Source organism: Amphibalanus amphitrite, unplaced genomic scaffold (genome assembly GCF_019059575.1).
Source record: "Amphibalanus amphitrite isolate SeventyFive unplaced genomic scaffold, NRLGWU_Aamphi_draft 000680F_arrow, whole genome shotgun sequence".
In the NCBI taxonomy this organism is placed as follows: Eukaryota; Metazoa; Arthropoda; class Thecostraca; order Balanomorpha; family Balanidae; genus Amphibalanus; species Amphibalanus amphitrite.
In genome coordinates this window covers 358450-375000 of record NW_024882174.1, presented here as the reverse complement: position 1 = coordinate 375000, position 16551 = coordinate 358450, and the positions used below count along the sequence as shown (strand labels likewise).

Genomic DNA, 16551 nt, shown 5'->3' with positions numbered 1-16551 from the left:
CTCATCTGCGTGAGACTTCTGAGACTGCGACCGGAGCCCCGCCGCCCGTCCCGACCTCTGACGCTGGAAGGTGGGATGCTCTTCATCTGCGTGAGACTTCTGAGACTGCGACCGGAGGCCCGCCGCCCGTCCCGACCCCGACGCTAGAAGGTGGGATGCTCATCATCTGCGTGAGACTTCTGAGACTGCGGCCAGCCCCGCCGCCCGTCCCGACCTCTGACGCTGAAGTGGGATGCTCATCTGCGTGAGACTTCTGAGACTGCGGGAGCCCCACCGCCCGTCCCGACCTCTGACGCTGGAAGGATGCTCTTCATCTGCGTGAGACTTCTGAGACTGCGACCGGAGCCCCGCCGCCCGTCCCGACCCCGACGCTAGAAGGTGGGATGCTCTTCATCTGCGTGAGACTTCTGAGACTGCGACCGGAGCCCCGCCGCCCGTCCCGACCCCGGACGCTAGAAGATGGGATGCTCTTCATCTGCGTGAGACTTCTGAGACTGCGACCGGAGCCCCGCCGCCCGTCCCGACCCCGGACGCAGAAGGTGGGATGCTCTTCATCTGCGTGAGACTTCTGAGACTGCGACCGGAGGCCCGCCGCCCGTCCCGACCCCGGACGCTGGAAGGTGGGATGCTCTCATCTGCGTGAGACTTCTGAGACTGCGACCGGAGGCCCGCCGCCCGTCCCGACCCCGGACGCTAGAAGTGGATGCTCATCATCTGCGTGAGACTTCTGAGACTGCGACCGGAGGCCCGCCGCCCGTCCCGACCCCGGACGCTGGAAGGTGGGATGCTCTTCATCTGCGTGAGACTTCTGAGACTGCGACCGGAGCCCCGCCGCCCGTCCCGACCCCGGACGCTGGAAGGTGGGATGCTCTTCATCTGCGTGAGACTTCTGAGACTGCGACCGGAGGCCCGCCGCCCGTCCCGACCCCGGACGCTGAAGGTGGATGCTCTCATCTGCGTGAGACTTCTGAGACTGCGGCCAGCCCCCGCGCCCGTCCCGACCCACGCTAGAAGGTGGGATGCTCTCATCTGCGTGAGACTTCTGAGACTGCGACCGGAGCCCCGCCGCCCGTCCCGACCCCGGACGCTGGAAGGTGGGATGCTCTTCATCTGCGTGAGACTTCTGAGACTGCGACCGGAGCCCGCCGCCCGTCCCGACCCCGGACGCTAGAAGGTGGGATGCTCTTCATCTGCGTGAGACTTCTGAGACTGCGACCGAGCCCCGCCGCCCGTCCCGACCTCTGACGCTGGAAGGTGGGATGCTCTTCATCTGCGTGAGACTTCTGAGACTGCGACCGGAGCCCCCCGCCGCCCCCCGACCCCGGACGCTGGAAGGTGGGATGCTCTTCTGCGTGAGACTTCTGAGACTGCGACCGGAGCCCCCGCCCGTCCCGACCCCGACGCTAGAAGGTGGGATGCTCTTCATCTGCGTGAGACTTCTGAGACTGCGACCGGAGCCCCGCCGCCCGTCCCGACCCCGGACGCTGGAAGGTGGGATGCTCTTCATCTGCGTGAGACTTCTGAGACTGCGGCCAGCCCCGCCGCCCGTCCCGACCCCGGACGCTAGAAGGTGGGATGCTCTTCATCTGCGTGAGACTTCTGAGACTGCGACCGGAGCCCCGCCGCCCGTCCCGACCCCGGACGCTAAAGGTGGGATGCTCTTCATCTGCGTGAGACTTCTGAGACTGCGACCGGAGCCCCGCCGCCCGTCCCGACCCCGGACGCTAGAAGTGGGATGCTCTCATCTGCGTGAGACTTCTGAGACTGCGACCGGAGCCCCGCCGCCCGTCCCGACCCCGGACGCTGAAGGTGGGATGCTCTCATCTGCGTGAGACTTCTGAGACTGCGACCAGCCCGCCGCCCGTCCCGACCCGACGCTGGAAGGTGGGATGCTCATCATCTGCGTGAGACTTCTGAGACTGCGACCGAGCCCCGCCGCCCGTCCCGACCCCGACGCTGGAAGGTGGGATGCTCATCATCTGCGTGAGACTTCTGAGACTGCGGCCAGAGCCCCGCCGCCCGTCCCGACCTCTGACGCTGGAAGGTGGGATGCTCTTCATCTGCGTGAGACTTCTGAGACTGCGACCGGAGCCCCCGCCGCCCGTCCCGACCCCGGACGCTGGAAGGTGGGATGTTCTTCATCTGCGTGAGACTTCTGAGACTGCGACCGGAGGCCCGCCGCCCGTCCCGACCCCGGACGCTAGAAGGTGGGATGCTCTTCATCTGCGTGAGACTTCTGAGACTGCGACCGGAGCCCCGCCGCCCGTCCCGACCCCGGACGCTGGAAGGTGGGATGCTCTTTATCTGCGTGAGACTTCTGAGACTGCGACCGGAGGCCCGCCGCCCGTCCCGACCGCGGACGCTAGAAGGTGGGTGCTCATCTGCGTGAGACTTCTGAGACTGCGGCCAGAGCCCCGCCGCCCGTCCCGACCTCTGAAGCGGGAAGGCGGGCTGATGCCCGTCATCTGCGTGCGACTTCCGAGACTGCGGCTGGAGGCCTGCCGCCCGTCCCGACCCCGGACGCTAGAAGATGGGATGCTCTTCATCTGTGTACAACTACTGGGGCGACGGTTGGAGCCCCGTCTCGTGTTTCCCCACCTACCTCTGAGACGGGAGTTTGTGGGTCAGTAAAAACCTCTTATTCAACAGCACTGCCAACTGAACTGATCGACATGACGCCGTTCTCTGCAAGCGAGTACGACCTTATGTCACCCACCTGCTCTACTTCGAGGGCTTCAGTCCAGGATGCAGGGGACCATGGCACATGGACTTTTCCTGAGCACTTGATGTGCAATCAAACAGAGATCACGGCTCCCGAGAACCACCATTTGGAGGAGAACGAATACGGAGAACAGGGAGCTGAGTCTGATGTCAGCGACGGTGTTGAGGTGGCTCCGCCCCAGCACAGTTCTCAGTCGCGTACATCTCAGTCGGCGAGGAACGGCGCATCGTGCGGCGAAGTGCGGAAAAAAAATGTTTGCATATATTGCAAGCAAAAGAGAAATCTGATATGGCGCCATATCAAGACGGTCCACCGTGACGAGAAGGAAGTCAAGGATATACAGGAGTGTGATTCTGAGCAGGAACGAAAAATGAAAATCACCGTGATGATCAACAAAGGCAACATGGAGCACAACAAACTCGTCCTACAAAGGGTGAAGGTGACATGATCTTGGGAAGGAAGTCGGACCAGGCGTCCGTGGACGACTACGTGCCATGTCCTTACTGCTATCTTTTTGTGGTTAAAACCAACATGATGCAGCACATAAAACATCACTGTGTGGCTCGCAAAACAGAATGCCCAGACATTCCCACGGTGCTGGCAGAGAGCCGGACGCTCCTGAGTGACGGCCAAGAAAAATACTGGGTATCACAAGGACATATTGTCTCGTATGCACGACGATGCAGTTACGAAGACCATAAAGAACGATGAACTCCTGAAGAAGTGGGGTGCCAACTTGCACGCGAAACTTGGAAGGTCGGGTTTTGCGCAGATAAGCCAGCGCCTAAGGATGATGGGCGAAGTTGTCCAAGCAGCCGGAAAGAGCATGCAAGAGCTGATCAATGGCGAAGGATTTGATACGGTTGTAAGTGCCACCAAATCCGTCTGTGGGTTTGAGCAGGACAAGCTAAACGCCCACACGGGGCTGCCCACATACAAAACTCCTTCAAAGGCCATGCGGATTGGAGGCGAACTACGACAGCTGGCTGCTCTCAAGAAGGGCATTGCGCTGATCAAGAAAGAAGAAAGCGAAGTGAAAGATGCTGAGGCGTTCTTGTATCACGTGGACCAATTCTGGAATGTGAAGATCAGCAGCGTAGCGCTGAAGAACCGCGAGTCGAACAAGTATGACAAGAAAGACATGCTGCCCTTTACCAGCGATTTGAAGCTTTTCACCGAAAAAATGAAGGAACGAGTGAAAGAAATGACAGAAAAGGGAATACATGGCATGACAGACTATGCAAGGCTGAGCAAAGCGGTTCTCGCCCGTTTGCTAGTATTCAACAAACGCCGTCCTAAGGAGCTTAGCAGCATCCTGCTGCAATCATGGATCAACCGAGAGATGTACAAACAAGAGACGGTAGAAGAAGTGAACAAGTCAATGGGTGAAACAGAAAAGAAGTTGTTCAACGAGCTCGACGTCGTCATGTCCCGCGGCAAGTGCGGGAACAAGGTCCCCACCCTGATACCGAGCGACTGCGCGGCTCCGCTGCAGCTACTGGTAGACAACCGGGAGACGTACATTGACAAGGATAACAAGTATCTGTTCGCAAACCCTCTGGCGAGGACTACAGGACACTACAACGCAGGCGTGGTGCTTAAAGAGCAGTTGTCGGACATGGCACTAAACAGGGCAGATCTCTTCCATGCAACAAAACTACGGAAATATTGTGCTACAACGTCCCAGATTCTAGAGATGGGTGAATTCGATATGGAGGTGCTCACCCGGCACATGGGACATGACAAAGACGTGCATCGTGGTACTACAGACTGTCAGACGCTACTCACGAACTGACGCGTGCCTCCATCCTGATGATGAAGCTGGACGAAGGATGCCTCTCAAAATATAGCGGACGGAGCCTGGAGGAGATGCTCACTGAAGGTAACTAATCGTTTGTACATGTGCTAATCGTAACATCACCATTCGTCTGTCATTTTAGCAGACATTTCATGCAGTTAAAGCATTAATTTGCAATGTAGTGTTAAAGAGGCAATGCAATAACACCATGAAGAGAATCGTACAGAGCGAAGGCAATGTAAGACCGTTAAAGTTCACTGGTACTACTAGGTTATATGCAGACCCATGGTGCTGTACTTCAGATTAAGGACGAGCGCGGATAGCCAAAGCAGTCCGGGTACCACCGTAGCACATATGTTCCGTTCAGCGTTTTTTTTCAGAAATGCTTGCCCATTATGGCAGGCACTTATTTTGCATCACACATATTCTTAAATCTGACAGAGACGGTTTTTCAGAGGACTTCGACGAGCCAGGCTCTGAAAATGAGGGCGGTCCGGCTGATGATCGCCAAGAGGACGATGAAGGAGGTGAGGCGCATTCACTACATCTATAGTGTGTTCCATGTCAAGCTTGCGGCTGAAGTGCTCTGTTGAAGGCAGTGCGTGATTTCTGTGCATACATCTTACATTCTAAGACTCAAATTATTGAATGGAGTAGCGCGCTCAGCGAATTGCCTGGAACTGCCAAGGGGACTCCGACCGCAAGCTTGATATGGAACAGACTATAGTCCGGCCTGAAGTTTTATAGTGGGAGGGCAATTGCATAGGTGAGTTCATATGCATTTATTGAAGCACTGCGATCGATGCAGGATAATAAGCGTATCGCTCAATAACTGCATTGTCCATGCGAGAATGCCTTTACTCACGTCCGTCTGAGGAGGGAGGGAATCCGACCCATGGTGATTTTTTTTTTTGCAATAGCAGCTCGATGGCGGCGTGAAGCGCCGCCCGCCACCCAACCTCGTCTACCCTCGGCCTCGTTTGCAATTTTGCTAAATCTGTTACATATGAAATGTCATATGCAAAAAAAGTATTTAAGCAACACTCACTGCGTCTCCTTTGGTGAAATCTTGAGCTTAACGTATTGAGACAAAATATTTTGATAAAGCTCGATAGGGCTTGTTCTAAGTTATCGAATGCTATCTTAATTGTTCTAGCTTTTATGTTTTTTTTTCGAGACACGTAGCGTTTCGTGCTGAAAAGCGCCATTTTTATTTTTAATGCTGGCTTTTATCATGCAAACCCTCTAAATATTGATGTAGTTAGGGAGCGAGGACTCATGAGCCCCTTTCCCATGAAAATTTGCTGTTTTTAGTTCCATGGGAGCGAAACGTAAGTGGGGTCGTATCAAGCCCCCCCCCCCCCCTCAGTCGTTCTTGTTCGGGGTGGCAAAAAAAAAGCAGTAGACAGGTGCAGGTTTAGGGGACGTCGTGCTAACGAAACGACAAACTCAAAATCTTTAACAAGACATGAAGCGAAAAGATCTTTTTGGCCGGAGGAATCCAGAGCGTCGTAAGCCTCGTCGTAACTGCGACGTGTCGCAAGTTGTGTAGTAAGTCGTTTTTGGAGGGATCAATCGATGAGTAGCGTTACTTAAAGGGACTATCCCACCTTCTAAAATGTTATTAAAACCAGTTAAATTGTGCCCGACTTTATAGATTGGATGACCAGGAACACGGTTCTGGCATTTATTTTTCATTAAACATCTTAGACTTCCCATATTCCAAACACAAACTTTCAAATATGTGACGTCACAGCCCAAAATTACCTCCTTCCCCAGGCCACATTACTGTCATAAAGCAGATTCTTTTTACTTTGTAGGCACCACAACAAAGTTCAGACCAAGTTTTAAGCGATTTTTCAACGAACAAACCCATTTAAATCAGAACGACTAAACGAGGTGACGTCACACTAACGGTCGCTCCATGTTGAAGATAGGGCCTTGTACAAGGCCCATTTTCAAATGAAGGGAACGAATTTCTTCAACACCAGGAGGCCGCGGGGGTTGCAACCTAGATAGATATAGGTTTCTGAACCTCGCCGCAAACTTGGCTATCTCAACTCAAACCCCATGTTAAAGGTGGGATAGTCCCTTTAAGTAGTAAAGCCTGTCGCAAGTTGCCTGATTTGCGACACAACTTACGAATTTGAAATAGCAGTCGTAAGTTGTGTCGTAAGCTAACCTTGCTTTGAGGAAGAGGTCACAGGTCACAGGTCATTCGGGCCATGGTCACGAAATTTACATGGTTAGTGTAAAATTGTTTGAACTTGAGTTAAAATTTGGTTACAATCCGTTGACGCTAACGCGAGTTATAGAGCTTGAACCGACGGGTCATCTGTGAGGCCTCAATCCGTGCCAGCGAGTGTTAAAAATGGTGCATAATATGTTATATTCAAATTCATTGGGGTATTCAGGGATACAAAGCAGCCTTATATCATTCCAGCAACTACTGGCGAGTCCAGAAAGGCGATCTTGGACGTTGCGAGGGGCATCCCCCAAAAGATTCTCCCAATTCCAAAAACGACGTGTCTCAGATGGCCCCCATGACTCCAATTTAGCTCTGTGATGACCCCAGTTGACCTCTGTGATCTGCCGTGTCTCAGATGACCTCCGTGACCTCCCATTGAGCTCTCTCATTACTCCGAGCTGACCTCTGTGACCTGACGTGTCTCAGATGACTTCCGAGTTTTGTGATGACCCCAAGTTGACCTCTGTGACCTGACGAGTCCTATATGACCTCCAATTGAGCTCTCTCATGACTCCGAGCTGACCTCTGTGACCTGACGTGTCCCAATTGAGCTCTGTGATGAGCCCAAGCTGACCTCTGTGACCAGACGTGTCCCAGATGATCTCAAATTGAGCTCTGTGATGACCCCAAGTTGACCTCTCTGACCTGACGTGTCCCAGATGACCTCTATGACCTCTAAGTGACCTCTGATAACCCCAAGCTGACTTCTGTGACCTGACGTGTCCCAGCTGATCTCAAATTGAGGTCTCTGATGACCCCAAGTTGACCTCTGTGACCTGAAGTGTCCCCAGATGGCCTACAATTGAGCCCTGTGGTGACCTCAAGTTGACCTCTGTGACCTGACGTGTCTCATGACCCCCATGACCTCCAATAGAGCTCTGTGATAACCCCCAAGTTGACCTCTGTGACCTGACGTATCTCAGATGACCCATATGACCTCCAATTGAGCTCTGTGATGACCCCAAGTTGACCTCTGTGACTTGACGTGTCCCAGATGACCTCCGTGACCTCCAATTGAGCTCTTTGATGACCCCAAGCTGACTCTTGTGACCTGACGTGTCCCAGTTGACCTCCAATTGAGCTCTGTGATGACCCAAAGTTAACCTCTGTGACCTGACGTGTCCCCAAGTTGACTTCTGTGACCTGACGTGTCCCAGATGACCTCTGTAACCTCCAATTGTGACCTCCAACTTCAACTCTCTTACCTCTCTGTGACTTCAAACTCTCTGAACTCATTTCTTCTAAAGCATAGCTTCTAGATGCTCTTTAGCCACGAATCTCCTGTGATCGACCCCAAATTTTATGGCAAATTATGTGAGCGTTAGCGATCACAAGTCACCCAGTTGAGACAAAGCTTCAGAATCAGAGAACATGCTTGACCTGGCTGTCTCATAAGCTCTCAAACCAGAAAGGCGAATGTTCCGTTATGCGTGATAGAGTTTTCGACCTTACTGACGTTTACTACGGGATCAGCTGATCGTGTCCTTTTAACCCGCGCACCGACGGGGGTCTGCGCCAACTTAGTACCGACGGGGGGGGGGGCGGATGACCGCCCCCCCCCTGAGATCTCGAGAACGAAGCAAGATAGCGACAAGCGGTAAACGGCATCGGATACGCACGGTCAAGATCTACAATTTTTACTAAGGTCATTTTCAGGTCAGGTCAAAGATGACGTCACAGGGGTCGAAAAAGTCAAAATGGCGGCGCTAAATATGGAGATAGTTTTTCTCGAATAACTTTCGAATTAGTCGAGATAGGAACAAACTAAGGGCCTCATCGTGATCCTCTCGTCAATCCGCATCGAATGATATATATGTTGACCTCGAAAGGTCAAGGTCAAAGGTTGACCTCAGGTCACGTGACCTCGAGGTCATCATGTATATCATTCGATGCGTCTTGACGAGCTGAACACAATGAGACCATCCACGCGTCTGTATCTTGTTCCTGTACGGAGTTATTGGCCAAAAACCTTTGGTGACCTTTGATGACGTCACATGACCTCACAGCTGCCCAACAGCAAAACAGACCTCAAGGTAGTGAAGGTTGATCGTATATGAAGTCATGTATGGTATATGGGGCCATTCCGACCCGTTTTAGTGGTAAAAACAGGGAGTTGATTTTTCCCCCATTGACTTATAATGGGGAGGTCGCGAAATTGACCTGACCTTAGGTCACCGATATCAAAATTCCGAGATATACAAATTGTAGCTACTAATGACCTAATAACATCCTGCGACTTTCAAAGGCCTCCGACATCTACTGTAGCTCTGGCACGGTGACAAAGTTGCAAAAAAGTGACTTGAGGTTGGGTCATTCAAAGTGACCTGGTGACCTGACCTTGAAAGGTAGGAGGTTCAAACTTGCACACCATGTGTAAAATTGATAAGGGAATAGTCATACCAAATTTCGCGGCGCTACGCGCCACGGTTTTCCCGCTATTCGCGAAAAACCTCAGGGGGGCGGATATCCGCCCCCCCCCGTCGGTGCGCGGGTTAAATTCTCGAGTAAAGCGGGTATTTAAGCCTCGTCGTAGCTACGTTCTGTCGTATCCTCCGACAAACCCTCTTTCCTCAACATCCCTCCTTTTTCGCTACGACACAACTTGCGACGGGACATGTGTCGTAACTTGCGACGTGTCGTAGATGGACTTGCGACGCCCCGGCCAAATTTATGTTCTCATGCATAACCATGTAATGTTAACAGAATTACATGGTTAAGTGGTTCTATTCCTAATGTTAACTATATTTTTAATGTCCACAGGCCATGAACAGCGGAAGAAGGACCGCAAAAAAAGTAAGTGAAAGGTTTGGCGCCTTACATCGCCTGCATCAGCTTTACGTGTTGCATTATTTTCATAAACGTATTGAAATTTCCTGCATTAAATACCCTCTTTGTTAAATTTGTATACCTTTTTATATGCAAAGAAACAATAAAGTTGATGGTTTGCCCCTCCCGATTTTTTACTCGATAGTAGAGGCACCTATGTATCTTGCGGCAATGGCTAACAAACAAAGAAACGGCAGACAAGGAAGCATGAAGCACCAAGTCCAACACATTCTGCCGTCCAAAGTCAAAACCCCACATGTCAATTTTGGGTCATTTTTCGTTTTTTACACCATTGTGACCAGCTTGCAAAGCTCTATTTCATGCCATGAGGATTTTTTTCAAAAACCAAAAAAAGCTTTTTGGGAGAGGAAAAACAAATTTTGGAATTCACACGTCTTTGAAAAGCACGGAAGTGACACAGTCAAAACCCACTACGTCGGCGAAAACCCCACGTCATGGCTAACCTATGTGCCAGTGACAAAATCCACGTCGGTAAACCCATAGTTCTTGCAGATTATGAAATGCTTGCAACGTCAAAACCCAATACGTCGCTACACTACACAAGGACGACGTGAGGGCTTTTGACATGTGGTTATATGCTGTCTGCATTGAGTTTATCCTGTTCGGTCGCGAGGACGTATGGGTTTTTGCCGTCTTTGAAGCATCTTTAAAGCCGTATCAATGGACATCAGTATCAAATGGACGATTTGAGATACGGAGAGTGGCACGACATGCCTATAGCAAGTCTCACGGTGTTGCCGAATTCCGAAATGACAGCAGGGGACGAGTTTTGCTGAAGTGGAAAGGATGACGTCACTCAGTTGCTGGAGAGCTGAGGGCTGTTCACGGGCCCTGTGTGCGGTCGGACCGCACACAGCCTCCAAGCTCCGCCCACTGCGTCCCTACGTCAGCCTTCCGTCACCGCACACAGCGACCGCTGTGGCCGGTCGGGACTGGCCACAGCGGATCGTTCACCGCACGCAGCCGTGACGTCAGAGCCGCCTACCCATCCCCTACCCCCACGCCTGCTGGACGCACCGCACACACCGCACGCAGCAGTGTGCGGTGCCCGTGAACACCCCTCAGGGTCCTTTACAGCTGCCTCTCGAACCTTCTTCTCCGTTAGCGGTGATAGGTGTTCGCCCCTGACGCAGATGACGACCTTTTCCTCATCGGCTTCTTCTACGGGCCCTGTAGTGGACAGCCGCTGGCGTGACAGTGCGTCAGCGACAGTGATCCTGCTGGCAGGGGCGCTCGTCACTTCGTAGACGTACGGTAGCATTCGAGCCTACCACCTAGCAACAGGTGCTCCCGCCCAGTCTGAGAACTTAGGCGAGGAGCGTGTTCATCACGGACTGGCCAGTCCGGAGTGTTAAACGTCGCCCTCAGAGGTAGACGTTCCACCGCTCCATTGCTTGCACGGCACTGAGGGCCTCACGGTCGGACAAAGAGCACCGCTCGTCAGGACAAAGCACTGAGCCGTCAGGACAGCTGTGACATGATGGCACCAGCACCCAGCAGTGCTATCAAATGAATGATTCGGATGCGCGTGGCCGTGACGTCACCACTGTCGGTAGGTCTCGGTTTAAGGGCGTCAGAACCGGGCTGCTCGGTACCATTTTTGATGGTCTGGAACCTTGACTCTTCCCCCATCCACTCTAACAGCACTCCTTCCGTAGAATCACAGCAAGTTGTCGGATGTAAGCGCAGACTGGGATGGAGCGATTCGACCAGCAAGTCAGCGAGAGGAAACTTCTGAGCTCCCTAAACAAGTTGTGAAGGAGATTCTGGCAAGCAGAGTCTGTCGAGACCAGGCCGGAGGTGATTTGCAGAAATCGTATCAACTCACCGTGCGAGATGAACGCTGATGTTCCTGCTCTCCGGATGGGGTTCCAGTTGCTCACATGCCGACCGGAGATCGATGTTGCTGTAGACTCTGCCATGAAGTCGAGCCTGGTACTCTTCGATTGTCGAAAGAGGATATATCTCAGCCACAATATGTGAGTTGGGCCACCTGATGTCAACGCTGCCCGTTGAATTTGCGAGAGAAGACCTGCGGGTTCACCCATGAGGACGCTTCAATCTTCTCCACGATGTCTTCCGCTCCTCCTGCACCTCATCTCGAACAGAGAGCAAAAGACGGCGCAGCTTGTAGTCCGTGGGCTTAGGGACGAGGATGGGACATTTGGGACGAGGATGCTGTAATGCTGGTAGCCATTGATGGTCGGGAGAATCGCATCCCCCTCCTCTTGTATGGTGAAGACCTCACCTGATGTTGGGAAATGGTGACACCCAGCTTTGCATCAGACCCAGGCCTGTGATGGCTTCCGCAGCGGCCATGTATCCACCAGGAAGAGGCTGGCATCCACCGACTGGTACCGGGCTGTGGCACGCAGACGTCGCAGAGTATTTACCTGTCACGCTGAAATGCATTCTCCCGAACCTGAGGAGGTTGGATGTGGATGGCTCGTAAGTGCATCCCTAGAGACGGCAGACGTACTCTGCACTAAAGTCTCAAGGTCGAGCAGGTTTCACCAGCATCCACCGTAAGTGTCATCGCTTGCCTACGCCTCTCTGCCTCCAGGATGACAGGGCCGGTCACCTTACTTACTGCAGGTGTTTACCTTGCACTGCAACACATGAAACGCCATGGTGGCCTTCTTCACTCGTGTTAACTTCCTCTTTCCGACTGCAGCATAGTGACTTCCTTCCACAGACGCGTCAGGTCACTCGTCTGGCAGGACACTGAGGGGCCCTGGCTGTTGGCATGGTCAGCGAGCCCCTAGCTCCCGCATGGCCTTCTACAGATGCTGGGTGTTCTGTCAACCGCGGCTGTCGGCTGATATTAGCCACTGCGTTGTGTTCATGACGAGCCATCAGACGACTGGAGGATTGAACGCTCGTAGGCTTCACACAAATCGAGCACCTTCTCCAGGGTGAGGGCACCGTCTTGCAGGAACTTCGCTAGATGATGATGCAGGATCTGTTCCACCACGAGGTATCTGATCGTCTTATCTTCAATCGTCCTGAAGTTGTTGCTCTTGTTCTCCGCGGGTCGGCTCATGGCCGGCCGTAGCCCAACGGCTCTCGGTGACTGAGGTAGCCGCGGCTGAAGGCCGCCACGACACCGCCGTCCCAAAGCTGCGTAGGGTCCGATCATATGTTTCCGAGTAGTTGGAGCCTCGCTCCGGCCAAGCATGGGCACCCGAGCAACACGCGCTCCGGTGTGTCCGGACCCTCGCGGCACACCAGGCAGCGCGCCACTGCACTGGGCAGGCCAGGTCGCTGCACTGTGGACACTCGCGCTCGGGGTGGCGTCCGATCCTGCGCAGATAACTCTACGAGTGGCTCCAGTGTCCCGCCCGCAGCTGGTGGACGTTAACCGCCTCGTCCCGAGACACCAGAAGCACCGGCATCGGCATCCGGTCTCCCATAATGTTTTTTGAAGATGCTGTCTGTCCAGCTGCGATGCCATGCCTTGGTGGCGGAGCGGCCAAGGCTGACAGCCTTCACGAAATTAATTCGTATATGATTGTCCAATTCAATTGTCCAATTCAAACAATCAGCCTTTACGAAGCAGCGGACGTCCATCGGGACGGCGGCTTGCGACATGCTGGAGGCCACTTTAGCCAGCACGTCCACCCTTTCGTTGCCGGGTATTCCGCAGTGTGCCGGGATCCACTGTATGAGGACTCGGAGTCAGGAGCAGTCGCCATACGGCGGCACCGAGTGCCGTCGGTCGTCTGACTCCCAGCACCACTCGCCAGCGTGGCGAGCGCCGCCTGCGAGTCTGAGCAGACGATGACTGGGCTCTCCGCCGGGCCGCCTTCCAGCTGTAGCAGCATCTCCAGAGCCCCGCGGATCGTCACCAGCTTAGCGCGGGTACTGCTGCATATCTTGACTGCGGGGGCTCGGAGCTCGTGTTCCTCGCCCGAGGGGAGGATTATCAACGCTTCACTCCCTCTGGCTGAGACACCTCCCTCCGCCGAGCCGTCGCTCCATACCTACACGGCGTCGTCTGGAAGGGTGGCCAGATGTTCCTCCGTTTCCGAGCGCCGGACGTCGGCTGGTGCTGTGCGGCTGATGTGGCTGCCGATGTCTAATTTATCGTCCTGAAGTAACATATATTGGCTAGTGCTCGCAAAGCGGACACATATTCTGTAGTAGTCTCACCAGGCTGTTGGCCTCTCCGACGGAAGATGAGATGCTCTACCGCAACACTGTTTGGACGCTCTAGGTAGGCCCGTTTACCCGGTTGATGCCCGCTAAGCAGTGCTGAACTAAACAACCATGTCTGCTATTTATCACTAAATCACCCGGAGCAGACGAAAGTATATCATGCGGGTATAACAGATGTAAAGTCGGTATCACACCGGGCGTCAGTGTTTCCGAATAAGTATGTAATTAGAAAGTTAACTCTTTGAAACAAAGGTGATGGCCTGAGGTTAAATATTTTGTGCTGTGAGAAAATCATTTAAAGCAACCAGTAATTGGTTGTGTTTTACCTTTTTGTCTATCAGGAAGTTCGTCAACGGTGTCACAATAGAATAATTTTCACCTTTGACAACGTGTATAACTGTAGGGCGGCCCATTACCTGACTAGAAAGGTTGTGAATGCACCCTTGTCCTTCCATCGATGTATTGTGATTGGAAGAGCGTCACGGCGCTGGTAAAAAACTTGCCTCAGGCTAGTCAAGGCGTATAACAGGGTTAACATTTCTTTATTTTTTCAGAGCGATATGTAAAGTGGTCTGTGCCCGAAGTGCAGAGACTGCGGGCGATACTGAAAGCCCGCGGTGGGCGGGTACCCAGTATGGATGACCTCAGAGACCTGTACAAGAGGGAGCCGTTCAACGGCCATAATCTGAATGACATAAGATGCAAGATGTACAAACTTAAACAGAAGGCAGTAAGTATTGACAATGTATTGATGCACTTCTTTGTACTTGGCGCGTATGTTTGTTGCGATGCGCTATATTCGGTTGCTTATTTTAGGCGTGCAAGGGATGATTCCTCCTTGATACTAACTGAGTCAATCGTCAGTTAGTTCTTCAATGTTCATTGTCATAACTATGTAAGTGTGGATAAGGTGACCTATTTTTGAGTTCATAGAACTGGAGCCAGCAGAGCTCCAACCGCATTTTTTTACTTCAATAAGCCAAATTCCAGCGGTATTAACCCTCGCCGGACCTATTGGTTTTCTACATACGCGCCGGCCGAGGGGGGTACGACCCCCTCGCCGTTTCGCCCCTGGTGGAGCTAGCGCGTCGCTGAAAAAAACGCTTTTGAAAACCGTAATAGGCTCAATATTGTATTTCCTTCACATAGCTCCATGACTCCGTCCGATTTCACGGCGTAACTAACATCAGTTCGGTGGTCCCTGCCCTCAGGAGTGAGCTGCTGGAGCGGCCGGGCCGGGCTGTTCTGGGTTGGGTCCGGACGGGACTTGGGGACCGGCGCCGCCCGCGGCGTCAAATACATGTGTCTGCCCGCGCCCCGATGCCGCCCGCGGCGACAATACATGTGTCTGCCCGCGCCCCGATGCCGCCCGCGGCGACAATACATGTGCCTGCCCGCGCCCCGATGCCGCCCGCGACGTCAGCAGTGCTCTCTGTGGCAGCCAGTGAACAGCCGCCACATGGCCTATGTCAGGATCGCTCGAGGCGCTGCAGTAGGTCCTGCTGGCCGTGTCCGGTGTTTGGTTGTCAAGCTCTGAAGCACCGTTTTTGTTGAGTTTGGTTATCAAGCTCAGAAGTCAGAGGCACCGTTTTTGCTGCGTGATACCGATGGCACGGACGCATGTACCATGTTCGGTTGTGTCTCGTGTGCCTGGTGTAAGTCTAGTGATTGTGTTGATCCGATCGAGTCTGTGCTAGGGTCCAGTGGCAGCGCCCGATGCCGTCGGTCCATGTGTGGTCGGCAAAGGGTGGCCAGCGGCCTAGCGTACGTCGGAGTCGTGAGCGTCAAGATGGCGTGTGAAGTGTGTATGGGTTGTTGTGTATCTCGATAACGTGTTTCCTCATAATGGTTTCGATGCTGTAAGTTCTCGTAAGTCCGTTGTCATCAGTTGTTCTCTGGTGTCCGTCCTTCCCTGTTCGGCACTGGCAGCGGTGCCCGGTGATAGGGCTGAATCGGGCCGGGGGCTGGGCTGTGCTGGGTTGGGTCCGGATGGGACTCGCGGCCCGGAGCCGCCCGCGGCGTCAGTAAGTACATACATTGAGTTTTACATTGAGACAGAAGCACCGTTTTTGTTGAGTGACACCGATGGCACGGACTTGAGTACCATGATCCGTTGTGTGTTGTGTGCCTGGTGTAAGATTGTGTTGATCCGATCGAGTCTGTGCTAGGGTCCAGTGGCAGCGCCCGATGCCGTCGGTCCATGTGTGGTCGGCAAAGGGTGGCCAGTCCGGCAGCTGCATTTTTGTGTCCTTATTGAAATACACTGTCAGTCGTCAGAAAATGAACCTTTTTGCACCGTAGCGGCATGCTGCCGTTGGCGTGACGCTGCACATGTCCACACGGAGCCCGTCGGTGGGCGAGCTGCAGGCGGGGCTGGCGCTGACGGGCGGCGCCAGCCCGCGGCTCGACGGCGCGCTGGCCGACCGGCTCGGCTCCTGCCGGACGCCGCTGGTGGCCTCTCAACTGCTCTGCGCCGTTGCATACCCGTTATTGTCCATTATGTTTTACCGTTCGTGTCTGATTCTGGTCTCCATGGTTGATCCTATGTCGTTCGTGCCAGGTTATGGTAACGTTCTTTCCTGATGTACATACCATCGCGCCATATTCTGGAACCGTTCGTGCCTGGTGACGGTACGCTCTCCAGTCCAAAATGGTGCCGTTTGTACCAGGTTCTGGTGCCGGGTCTCATAACTGTTCGTGTTAGATTACGGTAGTTACTAGTTATGCTTGACTGTTCTGTAGTTCGAGCCTGAATTGCCTCACCATTTGTACCAGCTT

General features: G+C 53.4%; 1 protein-coding gene across 3 annotated transcripts in view; it reads left to right on the top strand.

Annotated features, from left to right (window-relative positions):
• The window catches only part of LOC122364511, a 16611-nt gene extending 557 nt beyond the window's left edge, over positions 1–16054 (top strand). The window contains exons 1-5 of one of the 3 annotated variants that reach the window (XR_006253559.1): positions 2386–4604; positions 4976–5047; positions 9529–9561; positions 14328–14503; positions 14985–16054. Coding sequence is in view for 2 of the 3 variants with exons in the window: in XM_043334943.1 (XP_043190878.1) it covers positions 4535–4604; positions 4976–5047; positions 9529–9561; positions 14328–14503; positions 14985–14990 (357 nt within the window). In the remaining variant the exon portion in view is untranslated. Of the gene's footprint in view, positions 1–2385; positions 4605–4975; positions 5048–9528; positions 9562–14327; positions 14504–14984 lie in introns of those variants that run through there. The other 2 variants (XM_043334943.1, XM_043334942.1) reach the window with 2 other exon arrangements.
• The last annotated feature ends 497 nt before the right edge of the window (positions 16055–16551 follow it).